Genomic DNA, 17,790 nt, shown 5'->3' on the forward strand with positions numbered 1-17,790 from the left:
AGGGTTGGGGGGGGGTCATGAACAACAAACTGGTGGAGAAAGGGGAGGATGAGGTTTCCCTCTTGCACCCAAAACAGGCTGGTGAAACTGTCCCCTTCTCAGATGGAACAACCCATCCATAACCCTCCAAAACGAAACTACTAGTGTTATTAGGCTAGTAGCATTCAATATCGGCCTATGTCACAGCAGGAATGGGAAAGAAACATGAGACCCTATAACCTGCCTCCCTCTATCCCCTTTTCTCTATCCCCTTTTCCACTTTAAGGAACAATTCTGGGGGATACTGTCTATTCAGCTCTATGACAAGTCAAAAACAGAGCACAGGGTGGAAGCTTGAAGGTAGTTCTGGATTCCAAGCAGTTTCCCACCATGCTAAAGGATTCCCCCCACTCCTCTCCATTGCAGGCATTTTAACATTGTTATAACTACTCTCAAGGCTGCTTGTCCATGGTACTGAACTAACAACTTTGTAGTGCTCGTGCCAATCCAGCTCCAGGGTCTGAAGGGACGAGGAACACAGAACAGATCAGAAATGATTAGGGGTTCCGTCTCTCTTGCACTGCATTTTCAAAGGCTCGAGGGGGTTGCGCAAATCATTCTTGGCTTGGAAAGTAGGTCTGTGCCTAAGGGCAAGGCAGGATATCTTTGGAGAGCCCAGTCTGCAGCACATGTGCCAGAGAAACAGCCAACCAAAGTTCCTGACTGCCAGTTACTCAGCAGGCACGGAGGAGTCAGCTTTGTACCTTTGCTCGAGGTAGCGTAGAGCCTGTTGTACAAACTCCATCTGCACTTCCATGCTCGTCCGGACTTTCAGCGCATCGCTGGCAGGAACCAGCAGGACGTCGGTCATTTGCTTCACCATAACCCACAAGTCAGAAATGTTCTAGGAGACAAACCCGGTTGTGATAAAACAGACAACAGTTAACCATTCCATCCTGTCCTGAAAAAGATACACACACAGTCTTGTGAGCATTTTAAAATGAAGGTCGTCTATTATGACTGTTCACAATCACTGATGACCGCTGAACATTCAGCTGACTGTGCTAGACCACTGGTATTGCTTTAGGGCCACAACTGCATTATGAACTCAAAAATCAGTTTTACTATCCCCACCTCCACACACCCCGCACCCTGGAATTCTAAGAAGAGCCATGCTGGATCAGACCAAGGCCCATCAAATTCAGCAGTCTGTTCACACAGTGGCCAACCAGGTGCCTCTAGGAAGCCCACAAACAAGACAACTGCAGCAGCACCATCCTGCCTGCGTTCCAAAGCACCTAATAGGCATGCTCCTCTGATCCTAAAGAGAATAGGTGTGTATCATGGCCTAATATTCATTTGGACTAGTAGCCATGGATAGCCCTGTCCTCCATGAACATGTCCACTACCCTCTTAAAGCCCTGATTGACAAGGGTGTTGAAAATCCTATTAGAGCTCCTTCTACCAATTTGTAACAGTATAATTTTCATCTTTCTTCGGAGGAAAGCCCTCCAGTGCAATAACGTTATCCAATGCCAGGCTGAAACCTGTCTTGGCATCTTCTCCAGCTGCGGAGAGTTGGAAAGAGTTTCTCTAAGGCTGAGAGCACATGAAGGGAGATGGTCACAGAGCCAAAGCAGCCTTCCAAAACGGTCTTTGGGATTCATCACCTTCTCGGTTTCGGACTTTAGGGATGACTTGCCAGGAGAGCACGAAGCTCCAGAATTTGCAGTGCCCCCACAATTTACACATGGAACATCATTTAATAAATTGTGGTTCTTTTGGCAAAATAGGGCCACACAGCCTTGGAATGCCCCAGATAGGCTTGAATACAGTTAAGGCAGCTGCTCTTTGCTACGATTTTTTTTTTTACCCTCTGTACTTCTGTAATGTAAACCAGGGTGCACCTGAATATAAGCAGCAGCTCATTCTAGCCTATGTCAGCAACCTGCTAATCTCAGGTGAATTCCAAAGCAGTGCTGTCTCCTTATGCTAACTGGTGGGCTGTACCTTATCATCCAGTTCTGCCACAGCAGCGCAAAGGTCCACCAAGTTGGGCTGCAGATATCCGTTCACAATCTTCTCATTATAGACATAAATCTGAAATACATTCAGCGTAAGCAGCTTTCCACCACTCGGCGCAACCCCCCCAGCCCCCTCCTCTTCCCTATCAACCCTCTCCCATAGCTGCTAGCCGCAGCAAAATTCGAACGAGGCTCCAGATCAGATGGCCTTGGGGGAGTACTCCAGCCGGCACAAGCTTCCCAATTCCACTGCCTTGCAGCGGTGACGCATCAGGGGACAGAGAGTAATATGAAATCGCTCCTTCGCATTTATTCCGCGGCTCCAGGCAGGCCCCAGGGTCAGAAGCAATATAGTATTTCATGCTGCTCTGCATGGCAAATCCTAAATTGATCTAATGGCAGTACAGAGGGAAGCAAGCGCTGGCAGATACTCAAGCCCCACAGAGAGATTTGAGCAATTGGGCCTCAATGGCAAAGCATTTGCTTTGTGTGCCCAAGGTGTGAGGCTCAATTCCTGGCCTTTCCACAGTTAAAAAGGAAATCAGGTAAGCAGGCTTTGGTTAAGGACTTTCGGTGCCTTAGACCCTGGAGAGTCACTGCCAGTCACAGTAGACAATACTTCACCAGACACACCAGTGATTGGACTGTCCTGTCCTGTACCCTAGTACTTGTGGAAGGGTTAGGGGTCCAAGAACACTGTCCAAATTAACTAACACTGTCTAAATTAACTAACATTGTCCAAATGGTAATGTCACATGAGATGAATATCCCGATACATTTGAGAAATACACTTCTCATCAGGAGTAACAGAAAATAATTATTGAAGAAATTTTAAATTTCCTTGAAATCTGGAAGGTCGGATCACCCTGATGAAAGGTATTGCTTATATTGCATTTAAGCAATTTAAAAATATAATCCAGCTCCGATATTGACAGTGACCTCAAAATCATTTCCTTACAAAGAGCAACATCTAGAACGACCTGTGGTCTTACTAGGGAGGTTGGGATAACCCTGTAGGGACAGAAAAGATTCCAGTTTACTCACTTGTCGGGCGTACCCCATTTCAATGTTGTCTAAAGAACTGCGGCCAGGTGGCCCCAACTCACTGACATAACTGGGCTGTTGGGAGATTATGAAAATTTGGTCAGAACATCTGTAACAGAAACCGAGTAGGGTCACTTTGCATCCACATGGCCTCTTCTGTGGCCTGCTATAAGCAAATACAACACTAACACGTTTTTCTCATTGTTTGGGAACCCGCCGTACAGTATATAACTGAGCTTTGACTGTTACTGAGAGGAACCTCCCTAAAGTTAAGCACCATCTCTGCAGTTATCAGTTGCTGCTTTTCATTCTTTACCTTTAAGAATGAGCCCGGAGGTGCTTTTTAGAGTAGGGGTCCCCAACCTTCTTGAGCCTGTGGGCACCTTGTGAGTTCTGACACAGGGTGGTGGGCGCAGCCACAAAATCAGACTTTAAAAATTTGCCTGTTTCTGCACTTTCAGATACGCAGAAAAATGCACTTTCAGCCCACTTTCAATGTACTTTGCAACTGAATTTTACTGTGTGAAATGGCAAAGTCCACTTGCAAATGATCACTAAAGTGCATCGAAAGTGGGTTATTCAGCATGTGTGGAAGACAGATTTTTCAAACTCATAACTAATACTGTTTCTAAAGAATTTTAAACATATGGTATGATAATAAATCAAATCAAATTTAGAGTTAGACTTCTATTTAGTTTTTTTTTGGGGGGGATGTTGCAGATGCTGGGGGTAAGCAATAAATGCCTCCCCCACTTACCAAAGATATCTTGAAATGGACAGATGCCTGCTAAATTGCTACGATCAATTTTTGCCAGTGTGGCTTCCCTGATTTAGTTCACTAGTTTGGCAGCACCAGGATCTCTGAACTAATTAGCAGAGCAGTTTATCTGACTGAATAGTTCCAGTCTGTAGCATCAATTTCAGAGCTCAAGGGTTCATAACTCCAGCCATAAGCAGGTAGTTCAGTCAACATTAAGGCTTTTTGGAGGCTTTGTATAAGGTATCTGATACTGTCACAGAGGGTAGTGGAACAAATAGGATCCTGACATGTCAAGCTAAGGCATTTCCCGATTCATCATTTTTATGTCGCAAGACTATGATAAGTTAGAAATGTGCAGCCTCAAAGGGAGGACTTGTTCAGGATCTGGCACCTTCACTTCCAAATATCCATTCTGGAATCTGTTTGGGGCATATATAAAGTCTCCCAAAAGTGACATTGCAACAGCAATTTCATGTGATAATTGTTTCACTAATTAGTTCCCCCTCCTATAGCAGAGATACAGTTTAAGGGGACCCAGCCAGAAGAGCCGTTCCCCTTGGATAGTAAAGGTCTATTTTATCACCAACGTGGAGCGCGCTCAGAATGTCCTGTAAACTGATGGTGACTTCATGATGACCTGACCTCGCTAAAAGGTAACAGGAATATTACAGGCCTTGGATAAACTTCATCAGTGAGACAGGCTGTAGAGTAGGCAAGGGCCACTACAACCGGGCCTGTGGCAACTGCTCCTCTTTGCCCAATGGCTTTGGCACAATCCCTAAGGTAAAGCCACATTTCCAACAGTTTTCTACGTTGGTTGGTTGGTTGGTTGGTTGGTTGGTTGGTTGGTTGGTTGGTTGGTTGGTTGGTTGGAGGAAGGAAGGAAGGAAGGAAGGAAGGAAGGAAGGAAGGAAGGAAGGAAGGAAGGAAGAAAGAAAGAAAGAAAGAAAGAAAGAAAGAAAGAAAGAAAGAAAGAAAGAAAGAAAGAAAGAAAGAAAGAAAGAAAGAAAGAAAGAAAGAAAGAAAGAAAGAAAGAGCATATATTGGCAGAACAAACTGCAGTTTTTGTTTGTAGTAAGAATTAAATCAGCGCGCCTTCCCGCCCTCAAATTGCAAAAGGTTGCAGCGCAGTTAATGAGGAAGGAAGAAAAGCTGGCACTTTTAGTGAACATGTAATCTGGATTCAATTACACTGGATGTAATTAAACTCAAATGTTCACCTACAAATCACACTATATTAGATTAGCATCAACCACTGAGATTCTTCAGCACCACACGGCTATGAGGCAGAACAAAGGATGGAAATGGAACTTAAGAATTGTAGGAGGGGTTTGGCTTTCCTCAATTTCCTAAGCGCTGCTGCCAGAAACCCTGCACTAGTCTTGATGGCTACATGGGCCACAGGACAGACAACAGAAAACAGCCAGTAAACCTGAGCTCTGAATCCCACCTTCATTCCTCCATGTTCGATTCTTTGTTTTACCACACTTTGCCTTCTCTTCTCGCTCATCATGACTCTGCTCCATTTTCCACTGATGAAACGGACTCTACATATTCTTCCTTTGCTAACATATCTCCCTCTAACAAGCGATCTCCAACATGGAACCTGCAGGTTCTATGGATTCTCAAGAGGTTTCCTGGTGCTCATTTTCTTCTTTGACAAAGCGCCTCTTCCCCAGAAAACAGTCAATTCTGGCTTTCCCTTCGCCTTACTGGAGCAGGAGGTGCTTCAGAAGAACCCAAGAGGCATCACTTTTGTGCCTGCAGGGAGCAACCATCCAGAAATAGCTGGTTAAACTGGAGGAGGATGCTTGCCTTACAACTCCCCCTCCATGTTTTGTGACTAGCTGCAGCATTTTATGGCTGCCATTTTGTGCTTATCCCGGAAGCAGCCATTTTGTGGTAGCTCATACTCCCCGTTCTCATAATTCCAGAAGTGCCTGTAGGATCAACAAGATTTGGGGTGGGGGGCTGCTCTATATATTAATACTTTCCTTTTTCACTTCTTATTTGACCCTAAGTTCCCTATCAAAGCATTCTGCTGATGTAGGTATCTTCCTCTGTTCTAGTTCATGATGTTATTCTTCATGTTTCTAAGCCGATTCTCTGCCCCCCTATGCCTTTTTAGTTCTTGGCTTCCATTGCTCCTGTGGAGACTACATCAGTTTTTCATACATTAAACCTCTTATTCCCCTCTGGTGTCTTCCCTGGAAGCTTGAAGAAAACTGTAGTGCATCCACTACTTCAGTGAACTTCTGATCCTTCTTTCTGCACATTACTACCTTGTTTTCTTCTGTTTGCCACCCAAAACCCTGAAGCCTTATATATTCTCACTGCCTGCACATAGCCTCTTCTTGTTGTCATTGTGATTTTGTCCTTGCTTTCCTACTAAAACTACTCCAACCAAGATTTCTAGTTCTCACAACAGCAAACCCATTCTGATACACTTGCTACGTTAAGAAAACCTGAAAACTAAGGGGAAGGTTTATAGTTTAAAACACACCTGGTCCCCCAAAATCATAGGACCCTTCCGTTGGTAGAAAAGGGCTGTCACGCCATCCTTCTCCCTTTCTGGATTGAGTTCCTTCTTTGGACTTCCCTTTTACTTCTGTTTCAAAGATTCCAACTTTCTCTTTCTACTCCTACACAATAGTCCTTCTGCTTCTGATATTTCTCCTTGCCTACTTCATCCTTGATGACTCAGCATCATTTTAAACTTCGTCTCAGCAAGCCTGAATTCTTGGTCTTCCCATCATCATCACCTCCTTCTCCTCCTCCTTTTCTGTTGACCTTTACTCCTCTTCTTTCAAGCGTTATCTAGGTTACTTTTCATCCTACCTATTTTTTCTTTTCTCCTAATTTACACACACGCTAAATTTCACCAGCTCTTATTCCTAGTATTCACCAGCTCATATTCCTAGAGAGCCAGTGTAGTGTAGTGATTAAGAGTGGTGGACTCTGATCTGGAGAACAGGGTTTGATTCCCCACTCCTCCACATGAGCGGTGGAGGCTAATCTGGTGAACTGGATTTGTTTCCCCACTCCTACACATGAAGCCAGCTGGGTGACCTTGGGCTAGTCACCCTCTCTCAGCCCCACCTACCTCAGGGTGTCTGTTGTGGGGAGGGGAAGGGAAGGAGATTGTAAGCCGGTTTGATTCTCCCTTAAGTGGTAGAGAAAGTCGGCATATAAAAACCAACTCTTCTTCTATTTCTATAATGCACACTTTTCCTTGCCTGCTCCTGAAGCCCAGACCCTGCTCATTGACCACTTGCAGGGTAAGTCCTGACTCTTGGAGAGATCAGCTGAAGCTTGAGGTCAGAACACTACCTCTGCCTGCTCTTTTCTGTTCTGGATGCTGCTGTGCATCTTATTTTCTGCTCTTTCCACCTTGGCCACTTTACGCCTCCCTTTTGTGAATTTTATTGGCTTCCATTGACCTTCATTAAACTTAAAAACCTGCCTTATTTTAAAGGCATTTCATTCAACCAGACCCTGCAGTTAAGCAAAACAGAAGATACCATTCCATTTGGATTCACAGAACACAGACCAAGGAAGAGGGAGTAGCTGGGGTACGATATATATATATAGAGATATATTTGGCTCTGAATCTTGATGCCTGATGTATAATTGAAAACTTGCAGCATTTATGACCAATGATCAGCTCCAATAAATGCTCCTGTCATTTACACTATGCGTGCAACCTCAAGGAAACCTGTAAAGAATTCAGAAGCACCAGCCTGTGATGCATGCTGCCTGCATGGTCTACTTTCTGACTTCTAAGCAAGAAGAAAAAGCACCTTTAGTTTCCTCGTGCAGTGCAGCTTTAGTGACAAAGAACAGCACAGAAAATTCCTGTGCGGATGTACCAATGTCCCCCCTTTCATAGACAAGCATTTATCCTCACTAGCTGCAAATGGCAGGCACCCTGAAGATGCATTATTCATCGGGCACAAAATTCCTTCAAACATTCCTACACAACAACCCCTCGGCAGACGTTCTGGCAACTCTCCAAATGGTTTGGCCAGCAGCATTTTGTGTGAGAGGCGGGGAAAAGGCAGAACGAAGCCAGAGCGCTTGCCATTTTGGCTCAGCCTCATGGCTTGCGTGCATCCAGGAGTCCCGGAGATACATGGGAGATTGAAAGAGCTCCGGGGAGAAGGAGATTATGATGGAGCAGCCGTGCTCCGTAGTTGCTACTGATGCAAGCTGCATGACCACAGAACTTTACAATAAAACAAAGAGATAAAGCAAAACACAGGCAGAAGGCCGGGGGGGGGGGGGGAGGAGGGAGAGAAACATTCCCAGAGCAGCAATCTATTCTGAATTGGCCTCTTGACCCGAACACCCCTGAAGCACACAGCTGAGCATTTTTCCACATCTTCTTTTTACCAGACAGCATGTCCTTTAGGGGACTAGGAGCAGTAGAAACCACCAAGAAGAGGTTTGTTGGCTTCTTAGCATCATAAAGCATTGCCGGGTAATTGGCCTTACTGCTATGAGCGACGGGTTAGTATTACCACTAGCTCAATGCTTGAAAACTCTCTCTGGCTAACCTGCTTCCTGGTGGGTTTGGATATGAGCCTTTTGGCTGATTCTGTAAATGGAGAAGTATCAATTAAAACCCTTATTATATTGTACAGGATGAGCGACTGTCTATCCGAGCCTGTCTGTCTGTCTGTCTCTCTCACGCACACACACAGTTTTGCTCTAATAAGCTTAAGAGCAACCTGGGATGGGAAAGTGAAGTAAGCAGCTTTGAACACAGCAGATGTACTTCCAACTTCCCAGGCCTTTGACTTCCGAAGCTGGGAACAGCCCACATCAAGGATTTTTAATGCTGCCACAGTGTCACACTGGCATTACGCAAGCTCTGAAGAGGAGAACAGAGACTGCAAGATGACAGGCGTTTAACCCGTTCTTGGAACCTGAGCAAATCTTATGGACTTCCCTCCCCTGGCTCTTTGATTTGTCTGTCGCCTGTGATCAGGCAGCGCGCTAATTAACGGTGGGCACGCGGGATGACAAGCCTCAACTTATCAGTTGAATAGAGAATATGGATATTTGATCTTCCAAAGAAAGGTTGAACTGCCATTTATATAAACCCCAGAATTAGTCCAAAGCTTCCACAACTGGCTGCCAAGTCTGTAAAAGCTCTCCTGGTTTTTGCTAGATTCAAGGGGATTTCATCCACATCCTCCTTACTGGAAAGCCTGCTGAGACTTCAACAGTAAGTTGCCAGCAAATCATGTTCCAAAAGGGGAGCAGTTCCACAAAGAAAATGTTTCTGCCATTCTCAGAGACTTCAGCCTTCCCTGCCTCTTGCGGAAGACCCCCTTGTTATTTCCAAATCTCAATACAGGCCCTAGCCAATTCATACAACTGATGTAAAAAGAACTTCAGGGTTCTATAAATTTCTCAAACAACGTCAACAAAAATATTTTCAGAGGAAATCAGAAAGGGGGAAGGACTCCAAGCCCAAACAGGAATTGTGTATGCTGAGATTCTGTGGAAGTGGAGAAAAAGAGCAGAGTGTGGTAATGGGCACAGGATTCAGCTTCCCGACAATTGCAGCAAGTTTCTAGCTCTCACAGATGTAAAGACACAACTGAAAAAGAACAGCGGGTAACGCCTGCTTGGATCACAGAAGCCAGAAGGATCGCTCAATGTGATTTCCAGTCACCCGAGTCACAGCTGGCCTTTCTTCATTGCATGCAAAATAAGAGAACTCATATAAATTTGTTCAACTGGTATAAACTGGTACATGCTGCAGAATTCAGCTATCCTCAGTGTAGGATTTGGGGCAGAATAAATATATACATTTCAGTGTGGACACACAACCCTGATTGTAGCTTGCTAATTTGAGAATCCTGAAGCCAAAGAATTAGATTCTTTAGTTCAAATACAGATTTCTGGAGACACAACTGCAGCAGACCCGGGGTACCTCATTTTCCTGCGTAAAATCCAGGGCATCTTCTCCCGAAGCCAGCAGCGTATGAAGGATCCGTTGTTTCACCTGTTCCCACTCGACCAGCATCGATTCCCGATGATACTCCTCAGCCATGGCAAAGGTCTAAGACAAAAAGAGGTATGTGCAGAAAACAGAAAGCCCCAAGACACACCGAGAGTTCAAGAGCAAACATCACTCAACACCTCTAACTATTCCTGCTATTAACTGAGTACGTTTCAGAATAATGAAGGCAAGACTAAATGGTGACCATAGAGCCCCGTGGTGCAGAGTGGTAAGCTGCAGGATTCTGGAAGCAATTTAAGCCAGGGATTGGCAACCGTAGCATTGCTATCTTAATGTGGCCCCCATGCGGTTCGGCATTCCAAGGACGACTTTCCCAGTATTGTGTCCCCAACTGCGTTCCTCGAAGCTGAGACACAGACAAGTGCGCTCTTGAATTGCAGTGCAGGTGCCCTTAACCCAGGGGTGGGGAACGTCAGGCCGGGGGGCCATTTAAGGCCTGCAAAATCATTTGGTCTGGCCCTTTGTGGGTCCTGGCAGAACTCTAGCTCAGAAGGATCTAAGTCTGGTCACCCGCCCCCTCCTGTGGACAGGAATAGCCTCTATTAAAGGCGGATGTGAGTTTGTTTTGCCGAGAAAAGGAACATTTCCCCCCCTTTGCAGAAGAGTCATTAGCTATAGAGCTGCTAGAACCGCCTAAGAAACTGTGTTAACCCTTTCCCACCAGGGCCATGGAGAAACGTATTGGTCGGCTAATTTTTAAGTTGATAATTTTATATGGCCCGCGAATGATGCTATAAATATCCAAATGGCCCTTGGTGGAAAAAAAGGTTCCCCACCCCTGCCTTAACCCCTCATGCACTTCAGCTGCTCTTTTTCCTGAGCAAGTCAAGATACAGGCAACCGAAAGTGAACCGCCGAAGGTGAACGAGGACTGAAGTCTGCCCAAACCGCAGCTGCTCTTCAGTCTTGGGCCAAAATGTCAGAAAGATGACTGTTCGCGACATCTTGGCTCATGAGGCAGTGACCTAGTGTGGGGAGCAAAAGTCACGGCCCCTCGTTCCATTCAAAACAGGGCCCTTGTTGACCTGCCGACCAAATCAAGTTATGTTTTGGCAACGGCAACAGGACAGATATGAACGACGTGGTATGCAACGGAACAAAATGACAGGGCGGTGCAAATAAAATCGCACCATTACAATGCAGTCAGTGATATGATCCACACACACACACACACATACACAAACAAAAACAATGTCTTTGCAAGGATGGGATATGTCTGAAAGGACAGCAAGGCATTACCGAGTGTCTGAGTTTTAAAGATGCCAGAAGTTTTTCAGGAACCCGTGGAGTGAGACACGTCCATTCGTAGAATTTTAAAGCTGGCTACGACCAACACTTTTGAGATCTACCTCCCCATCAAGGACATTGGAGAGAAGGCGGCACGGTATAGCCTGATCTTGTCAGATCTCATGAACACATGAAGCTGCCTTATACTGAATAAGAGCCTTGGTCCATCAAAGTCAGTATTGTCTACTCAGTCTGGCAGCGGCTCTCCAGGGTCTCAGGCAGAGGTCCTTCACATCACCTACTTGCCTGGTCCCTTTAACTGGAGATGCCGGGGATTGAACCTGGGACCTTCTGCATGCCAAGCAGATGCTCTACCATTGAGCCACAGCCCCTCCCCTACATTTTCAAGTTTTAACGGGAGGGTGAGAAACATAGTGTGTGTGTGTGTGTGCGTGCAAGTGTGCGCAATGGGGCATTCTCAGGAATCTGAATTCAGTCACATTAGATGCCCATGCAGCATACAGAGAAGAAAACCAGCAAAAGATTGTCCTACATCCTATTATATGTATTTTTTAAATTTATATCTCGGAAGGCTCTGTCAAGGAAGGCAATGGCAAACCACCTCTGCTTCTCACTTGCTTTGAAAGCCCCTTGCTGGGGTCGCCATAAGTCAGCTGTGACTTGACAACATTTACATACGTAGGGAATACATTCACAAGAAATCAACTGAAATTTCTTCCACACTCCTGCCCCCAACTTACCCGTTTCCTGGACTCTTCAATGGCAGACAGCAAAGCATTATCTTTTTCATTTTTGAGGAACCCCTACAAAGAAAGAAAGAACACAGCTTTCAGCAGAAAGTCGATTTGACACTGAAAATCCAGATACACCAGTTCCCGCAAGGCTACTTCAAATTCCACTGAAGTGCAACTCAATTTGGTCACCAGTCTACACCAAGTGAAAGGCTGTTTCAGTTGAAGGGGGGGGGGTCTGAGATGCCCATAAAGTTTCATATGAAAATGACATATGGTAATCGCTTTTTTAAAGTGTATGAACTCCAAGCAAAGTGTCCTGCTTCTGTACTCTCTTATCTCGGGCACCCAGCATCGGCTTCCTCTCTCCCGCTCCGTTTGAGCGGAATTGGATGAAAGCTTGTCAGATAGATGAGAAGTGATTAAGTGCGCTTGTCCGTTTTTTAAAAACGGGAAGGGATGATTCAGCAAAGGCACAGCCGAAGCCCCAAACCATGGACAGCCGTAGCACTTAAAACATGCAGATATTCACAAAGAGGAAAGGAGACCGGACGGGTGAAGCGCTTGAGAAATAATCGCCAATAGTTTCTTATCCTCCCAGTGTGTGAGAAAAACCCTCAATTCCAAAGCTTTTGTATTTCTCTTTGCTCTGTATTTTTATATATCAGATTAGTTTTGGAAGACTTTGATGCAGCCTGAGCCGCCAGCCAATTGTCTGGGCAAGGCCCAACAACCTCTCATTTATTTTACGCAGCCTACTCTCTCCATTCGATTTATTCGCAAAGGATCCTTAACTCAAGGAGGGAAGCAGCTCTCAAGCTTGGGAATGTACAAAAATGCATTCATAGAATTATAGAATCATAGAGTTGGAAGGTACCACCAGGGTCATCTAGTCCAACCCCCTGCACAATGCAGGAAATGCCAAACTACCTCCCACCCCACACCCCCAGTGACCCATACTCCATGCCCAGAAGATGGCCAAGGTGCCCTCCCTCTTTCATTTGCCTTTGCCACATACCTTCATTTTAAAAAATTCTTTATTTTGGATTTAGAACCAGTCCCATTCCCAAGGCAGGAAACAGCCACTCAAAATGAGAGGCAGGGTGAGTCAGTTTTTAAATGTAGGAAGTTCTGGCGCAAACCTCGAGAAGACCCCTTTTAGAATTTAGATGCAATTTGGATTCAGAAGGTGAGCGTAGGTACTGTCCTAACTTTATAGCAGCCATGGTTAATAACGGTACCAACAAATCCAGATACGGCAAGGCAGGAGGCAAGTGCAAACCCCTTGACTCAATCCCTTAACCCTGGATATGGTTTCATCTCCAGTTAAAGGGACTAGGTAAGTAGGTGATGTGCAAGACCTCTGCCTGAGACCCTAGAGAGCCACTGCTGGTCTGAGTAGATAATACTGACTTTGATGGACCATGGGTCTGATTCAGGATAAGACAGCTGCATGTGTTCAGGGCACACTCTAATGAGATGTGGTAAGTACAGTAACAAACAGGGCTGCAGATTGTTTCTCAGGTATGGCTCTTATGTTATCAGAAGCACCAGACTAGGGGCACCACTGGTCTCAACTCTTCAACCTGCCTATGAACTTCAACACTACCTTACAAAATTTGTTGCTCCAATAAGTGATGGTTTTGCCTATTGTGTTCCTTTGGTGAGAAACGGAACAGATAAACATGGGCTCAGAGCTTACAAATTATTCAAGGGAATTTTTACTCAATTGAAAAACTATATCTTAATACTTCAAGGAAGTTAGAAATAGCTCTTTAACGGCAGCTGCTGCAACAATTTAATGCAATTTTTTTAAAAAAACTGCAATTTGAATTAGTTTGTTTGCACTAAATCCAAACAATATTGGATGCTCTATCATACAACAAGAATGGGAGTGAAGGTGGAGCAATATTAAGAAAATAATTAATGTCTACGTGTGTTAAGTACCATCAAGCTGCCTCCGACTCATGGCGACCCTATGAATCAAAATCTTCCAAAATGTCCTATCTTTGACAGCCTTGGTCAGATCTTGCAAATTGAGGGCTGTGGCTTCCTTTATTGAGTCAATCAATCTATTGTTGGATCTTCCTCTTTTCCTGCTGCCCTCAACTTTTCCTAGCATGACTGTCTTTTCCAGTGACTCTTGTCTTCTCGTAATGTATAATGTCTATACAAAATAATTTATTACAAATTCCAGTGCAGATGGTATCAAACACCTTTAAGACTGAAATATATTTATGACCTAGATACAGCAAACTATGGATACTGTCAAGTGAAATACACCGTTATGTTACACATGAACACAAGAAACTACCTTATACTGAATCAAACTATTGGTCCATTAAAATCAGTATTGTGTGCTCAAGCTGGCATCAGCTCTCCAGCTTCTCAGGCTGAGGTCTTTCACATCATCTGCTATCTAATCTTTTTAACTGGAGATATCAGGAACTGAAGCGGGTATCTTCTGCATCCCAAGCAGATATTCTTTCCCGGAGCCACTCTCTCTCCCCGTATTTAGGGAATTGTTCCCTTTTGGGAACAGAACTGAATATTAATTAAAAATTTCACAGAGTATGAGATACAAATGACAGCTGACGTATTGTAATTGGGTATTTTTTTAGAGTTATATAGGGTCTGATGATACTGAAATAGTTACGACTTTGGTTATGGAGTGTAGAATAAGTCCAGCAGCAGCATGGAAATTAAAGAAAGCACCATCTCTTATGGACTGGAATAAATGGATTTGGAATGTAGCAATGCTAACTGAACTGACTTGTTATAAAAGAGGAAAGGAAAATCAAGTATATTTGTGAGATATAGGATACTGTTTATTGAACCCTACGATATGAAGTTTCTAGACAAAGAAACTGCAGGGACACTGGCCACGCGGAAGCCCCATCGCTGCTGCACTTTACCAGCAACTGCATTAGCAATGGCAAAACCATGTGTGACGGACAGCTGTGCAAGCCTGCCCTCAACTGGAAACCACATCTGTATGCAGATTTCCCCCCTCACTGCCTGTGGTCATGGTTTCTCTTCCATTTACCCTTACTTTTCTTGCATCTCACACTCAGAGAGAAAAAAATATACAGAGAATTATGCAAAAATCTCAGATACTGAGTTCAGACAAATTACAAATGAAGAACAGAATTAGGAATTCCTTGGCACAGAGAAAGGCAATTCCCATTTCTGGCCCTATTCCTGTTCATAACCCTTAAAAGCATCTGGGGGGGGGGTCATTTTAAGTAGCTGGCACCTCTTTTGAGGAGCTGCCCTGAACACAGGAAAAACTTAAATGGAGCCACAAATCTCTGTGTGTGTAAAGTGCCGTCAAGTCACAGCCGACTTATGGAAACCCCTTTTGGGGTTTTCTTGGCAAGAGACTAACAGAGGTGGTTTGCCAGTGCTTTCCTCTGCACAGCAACCCTGGCATTCCTTGGTGGTCTCCCATCCAAATACTAACCAGGGCTGACCCTGCTTAGCTTCTGAGATCTGACGAGATCAGGCTAGCCTGGGCCATCCAGATCAGGGACCACAAATCTCTAAAGGCATGTAAAGAGGATATGCTGAGAAGATGCGATTCCACTTGCTGTGACTGCAGCTGGGATGAACTTTTTTACAAAGGTACGTTTAGACCTGCTTCATGAATCACACAATGCAGCTCACGTAAAATTGTTTTGAACTCCGCTAGGGTGCACAAATGTAAAAATACACATGCTGCACTGTAGATGTGAAGTATATTATCTTTCGCTGCTCGTAATATGAAAATCAGGACGAGAACTGGGGATCTACTTGATTGATTTTTAAAAGAGGAGAAGCAGCAAAAGAGACTATCACGTCCAATGTTATTCTATGGCAGTCTTTCTTAATCTTTAATCCATTACCGCCTACCAAGTACACATCATCATCATTAAAGGCCTCCCAAGCAAAAAAAATAGGATATAAAAACAGTACCTGGCTTAGATGGCCTAGACTAGCCAGATCTCATCAGGTCTCAGAAACTAAGCAGGGTCAGCACTGATTAGTACTTGGATGGGAGACACACACCCGCCCCGAAGTCCAGGGTTGCTATACACAGGAAGGCAATGGCAAGCCCCCTCTGAACATCTTTTGCCTTGAAAACTACAGGGTTGCCATAAGTCAGCTGCAACATGATGGCAATGTGTGTGTGTTTGTGTGTATGGTGGAAAGTGCCATCAAGTCATAGCTGATTTATCGCTTCTCAGCCTTTTAACTAAGTAAAGTGGGATTGTGGTACATTGTTTATTTGGGAGGGGGGAATAATGAGGGCGGGGAGAAGCAATAACAATAACTGGAGTAGCAATATTAGATGATATACTTAAAGGATATAGTTTTTAAGGAAAGGTAAATAGAGATCATTAGCTGATTGAAGATTAAACAAATAGGTAAGAATGATTAATGCTATTGGCATAGTTCAAGATTAAGCAGTGTATTGTAAGATAGTTGAAAAGCCATTGTTTTTCTCCATTACCTTTTTAAAAAATCATTATTACTATTTTGTAAGCTGGTAATGATAAATTTAAAAGGACGCCCCTGGAAGGTGGATTATTCTGTATGTACGGGAATGACTGAGTTTGTTGTGTGTGGTTTTGTTTTTGTAATTTCAATAAAAAATATTTATTTAAAAAGTCATAGCTGATTTATGGTGACCCCATAGTGTTTTCATGACAGGAGACGTTCGGAGGTGGTTTGCCATTGCCTGCCTCCAAGGGTGTGTGTGTATATATATGTATATGAACACACACACTCAATGAGCCAACTCCTTAATGTTAGTCTTGATTCCTATTTGCTGGCTGCCACTTTTTGAAGGGCCTGGGGAAAGAAATCTGGGATCTTATCCTCAGAGTGTGTCGAGCAGAATAAAGCAAACCTGCTCTGCTGATTGGTAGAAGCCACTGCCAAGTGGGGAAAAGAAGCTGTCTAAAATCCCAAATGCCCCCAAGATTTGTATATCATCAGGGGAAGGGTGTGCCTGGCCCCTGTTAAGAACACTGATGCGTGGTATCATTCGGAAATCCCAAAACAATTTACATAAGTGATCTAGAGACCAAGCATCAAGAAAAATCTGAGACAATAAACTTGGCCACAAAGAGACTGCAAATAGAATGAGGGTTGCTTCCAACATCATTTTTTTTTAAACCTCTTTATATTTGTTCCATATAAGATGCGAGCAAATGCAATGATGGATGGGCAACGTAACTCATTATGTGGATGGCTTACAAAGGTTCAACATTTAGAAACGCAGACAAATAAACCAGGGCTGTCAACAACAAAAGAATTTTAATTGATGAGCTGGTAAAGGGCAGATGATTAATCAATTAAATTTTAATAAATGTGCTCATTAGCAAATTACTGTAGGTGCTTTTCTTCTCCAGGTTTGGGAGGAAGTGTAAGATAATGTAATAATAAAAAGATCTATTATTCAGAAGGAAAAAGACTACTGCTTAGCTCAGACTAGTGGGAAACTATGGTTTGCTTCTAAACAAATGAGCCTGCAAGATACTGGCACACACACGGGTGTGCACATATAGATACCCACGCACTACCTTCCACTGCATATTTACTACGTTTTTATCCTGTCCTTCCTCCGAGGAGCTCAGGGTGGCATACACTGGTCTCCCCTCCTCTCTTTTACCCTCACAACAACCCTGTGAGGTAGGTTAGGCTGGCCCAAGGTCACCCAGCAAGCTCCCATGGCAGAGTGGGGGTTCCAACCCGAGTCTCCCAGATTCCAGTCCAACACTCCAACCACTACACCAAGCCGACAAAGTATATATAGAGGAGGGTGCTGAGTTCTTTTCTGTTGCCCCAGAAGGTCAGACCAGAACCAACGGGTTGAAATTAAATCAAAAGAGTTTCTGTCTAGACATTAGGAAGAATTTTCTAATAGTTAGAGCGGTTCCTCAGTGGAACAGGCTTCCTCGGGAGGTGGTAAACTCTCCTTCCCTG

The 17,790-nt window shown here is 44.2% G+C and overlaps 1 protein-coding gene across 2 annotated transcripts in view; it reads right to left on the reverse strand.

Annotated features, from left to right (window-relative positions):
- NUP93 (nucleoporin 93) overlaps positions 1-17,790 on the reverse strand; it is an 86,638-nt gene that overhangs the window by 25,310 nt on the left and 43,538 nt on the right. For both annotated transcript variants that reach the window (XM_056862981.1, XM_056862982.1), the window contains 5 exons: positions 11,830-11,892; positions 9,752-9,880; positions 3,048-3,122; positions 1,990-2,079; positions 744-883 (listed from right to left, as the gene is read on the reverse strand). In XM_056862981.1, coding sequence (XP_056718959.1) covers positions 744-883; positions 1,990-2,079; positions 3,048-3,122; positions 9,752-9,880; positions 11,830-11,892 — 497 coding nt within the window. The remainder of the gene's footprint in view (positions 1-743; positions 884-1,989; positions 2,080-3,047; positions 3,123-9,751; positions 9,881-11,829; positions 11,893-17,790) is intronic.

The sequence above is a fragment of the Euleptes europaea genome, chromosome 17, assembly GCF_029931775.1.
Source record: "Euleptes europaea isolate rEulEur1 chromosome 17, rEulEur1.hap1, whole genome shotgun sequence".
In the NCBI taxonomy this organism is placed as follows: Eukaryota; Metazoa; Chordata; class Lepidosauria; order Squamata; family Sphaerodactylidae; genus Euleptes; species Euleptes europaea.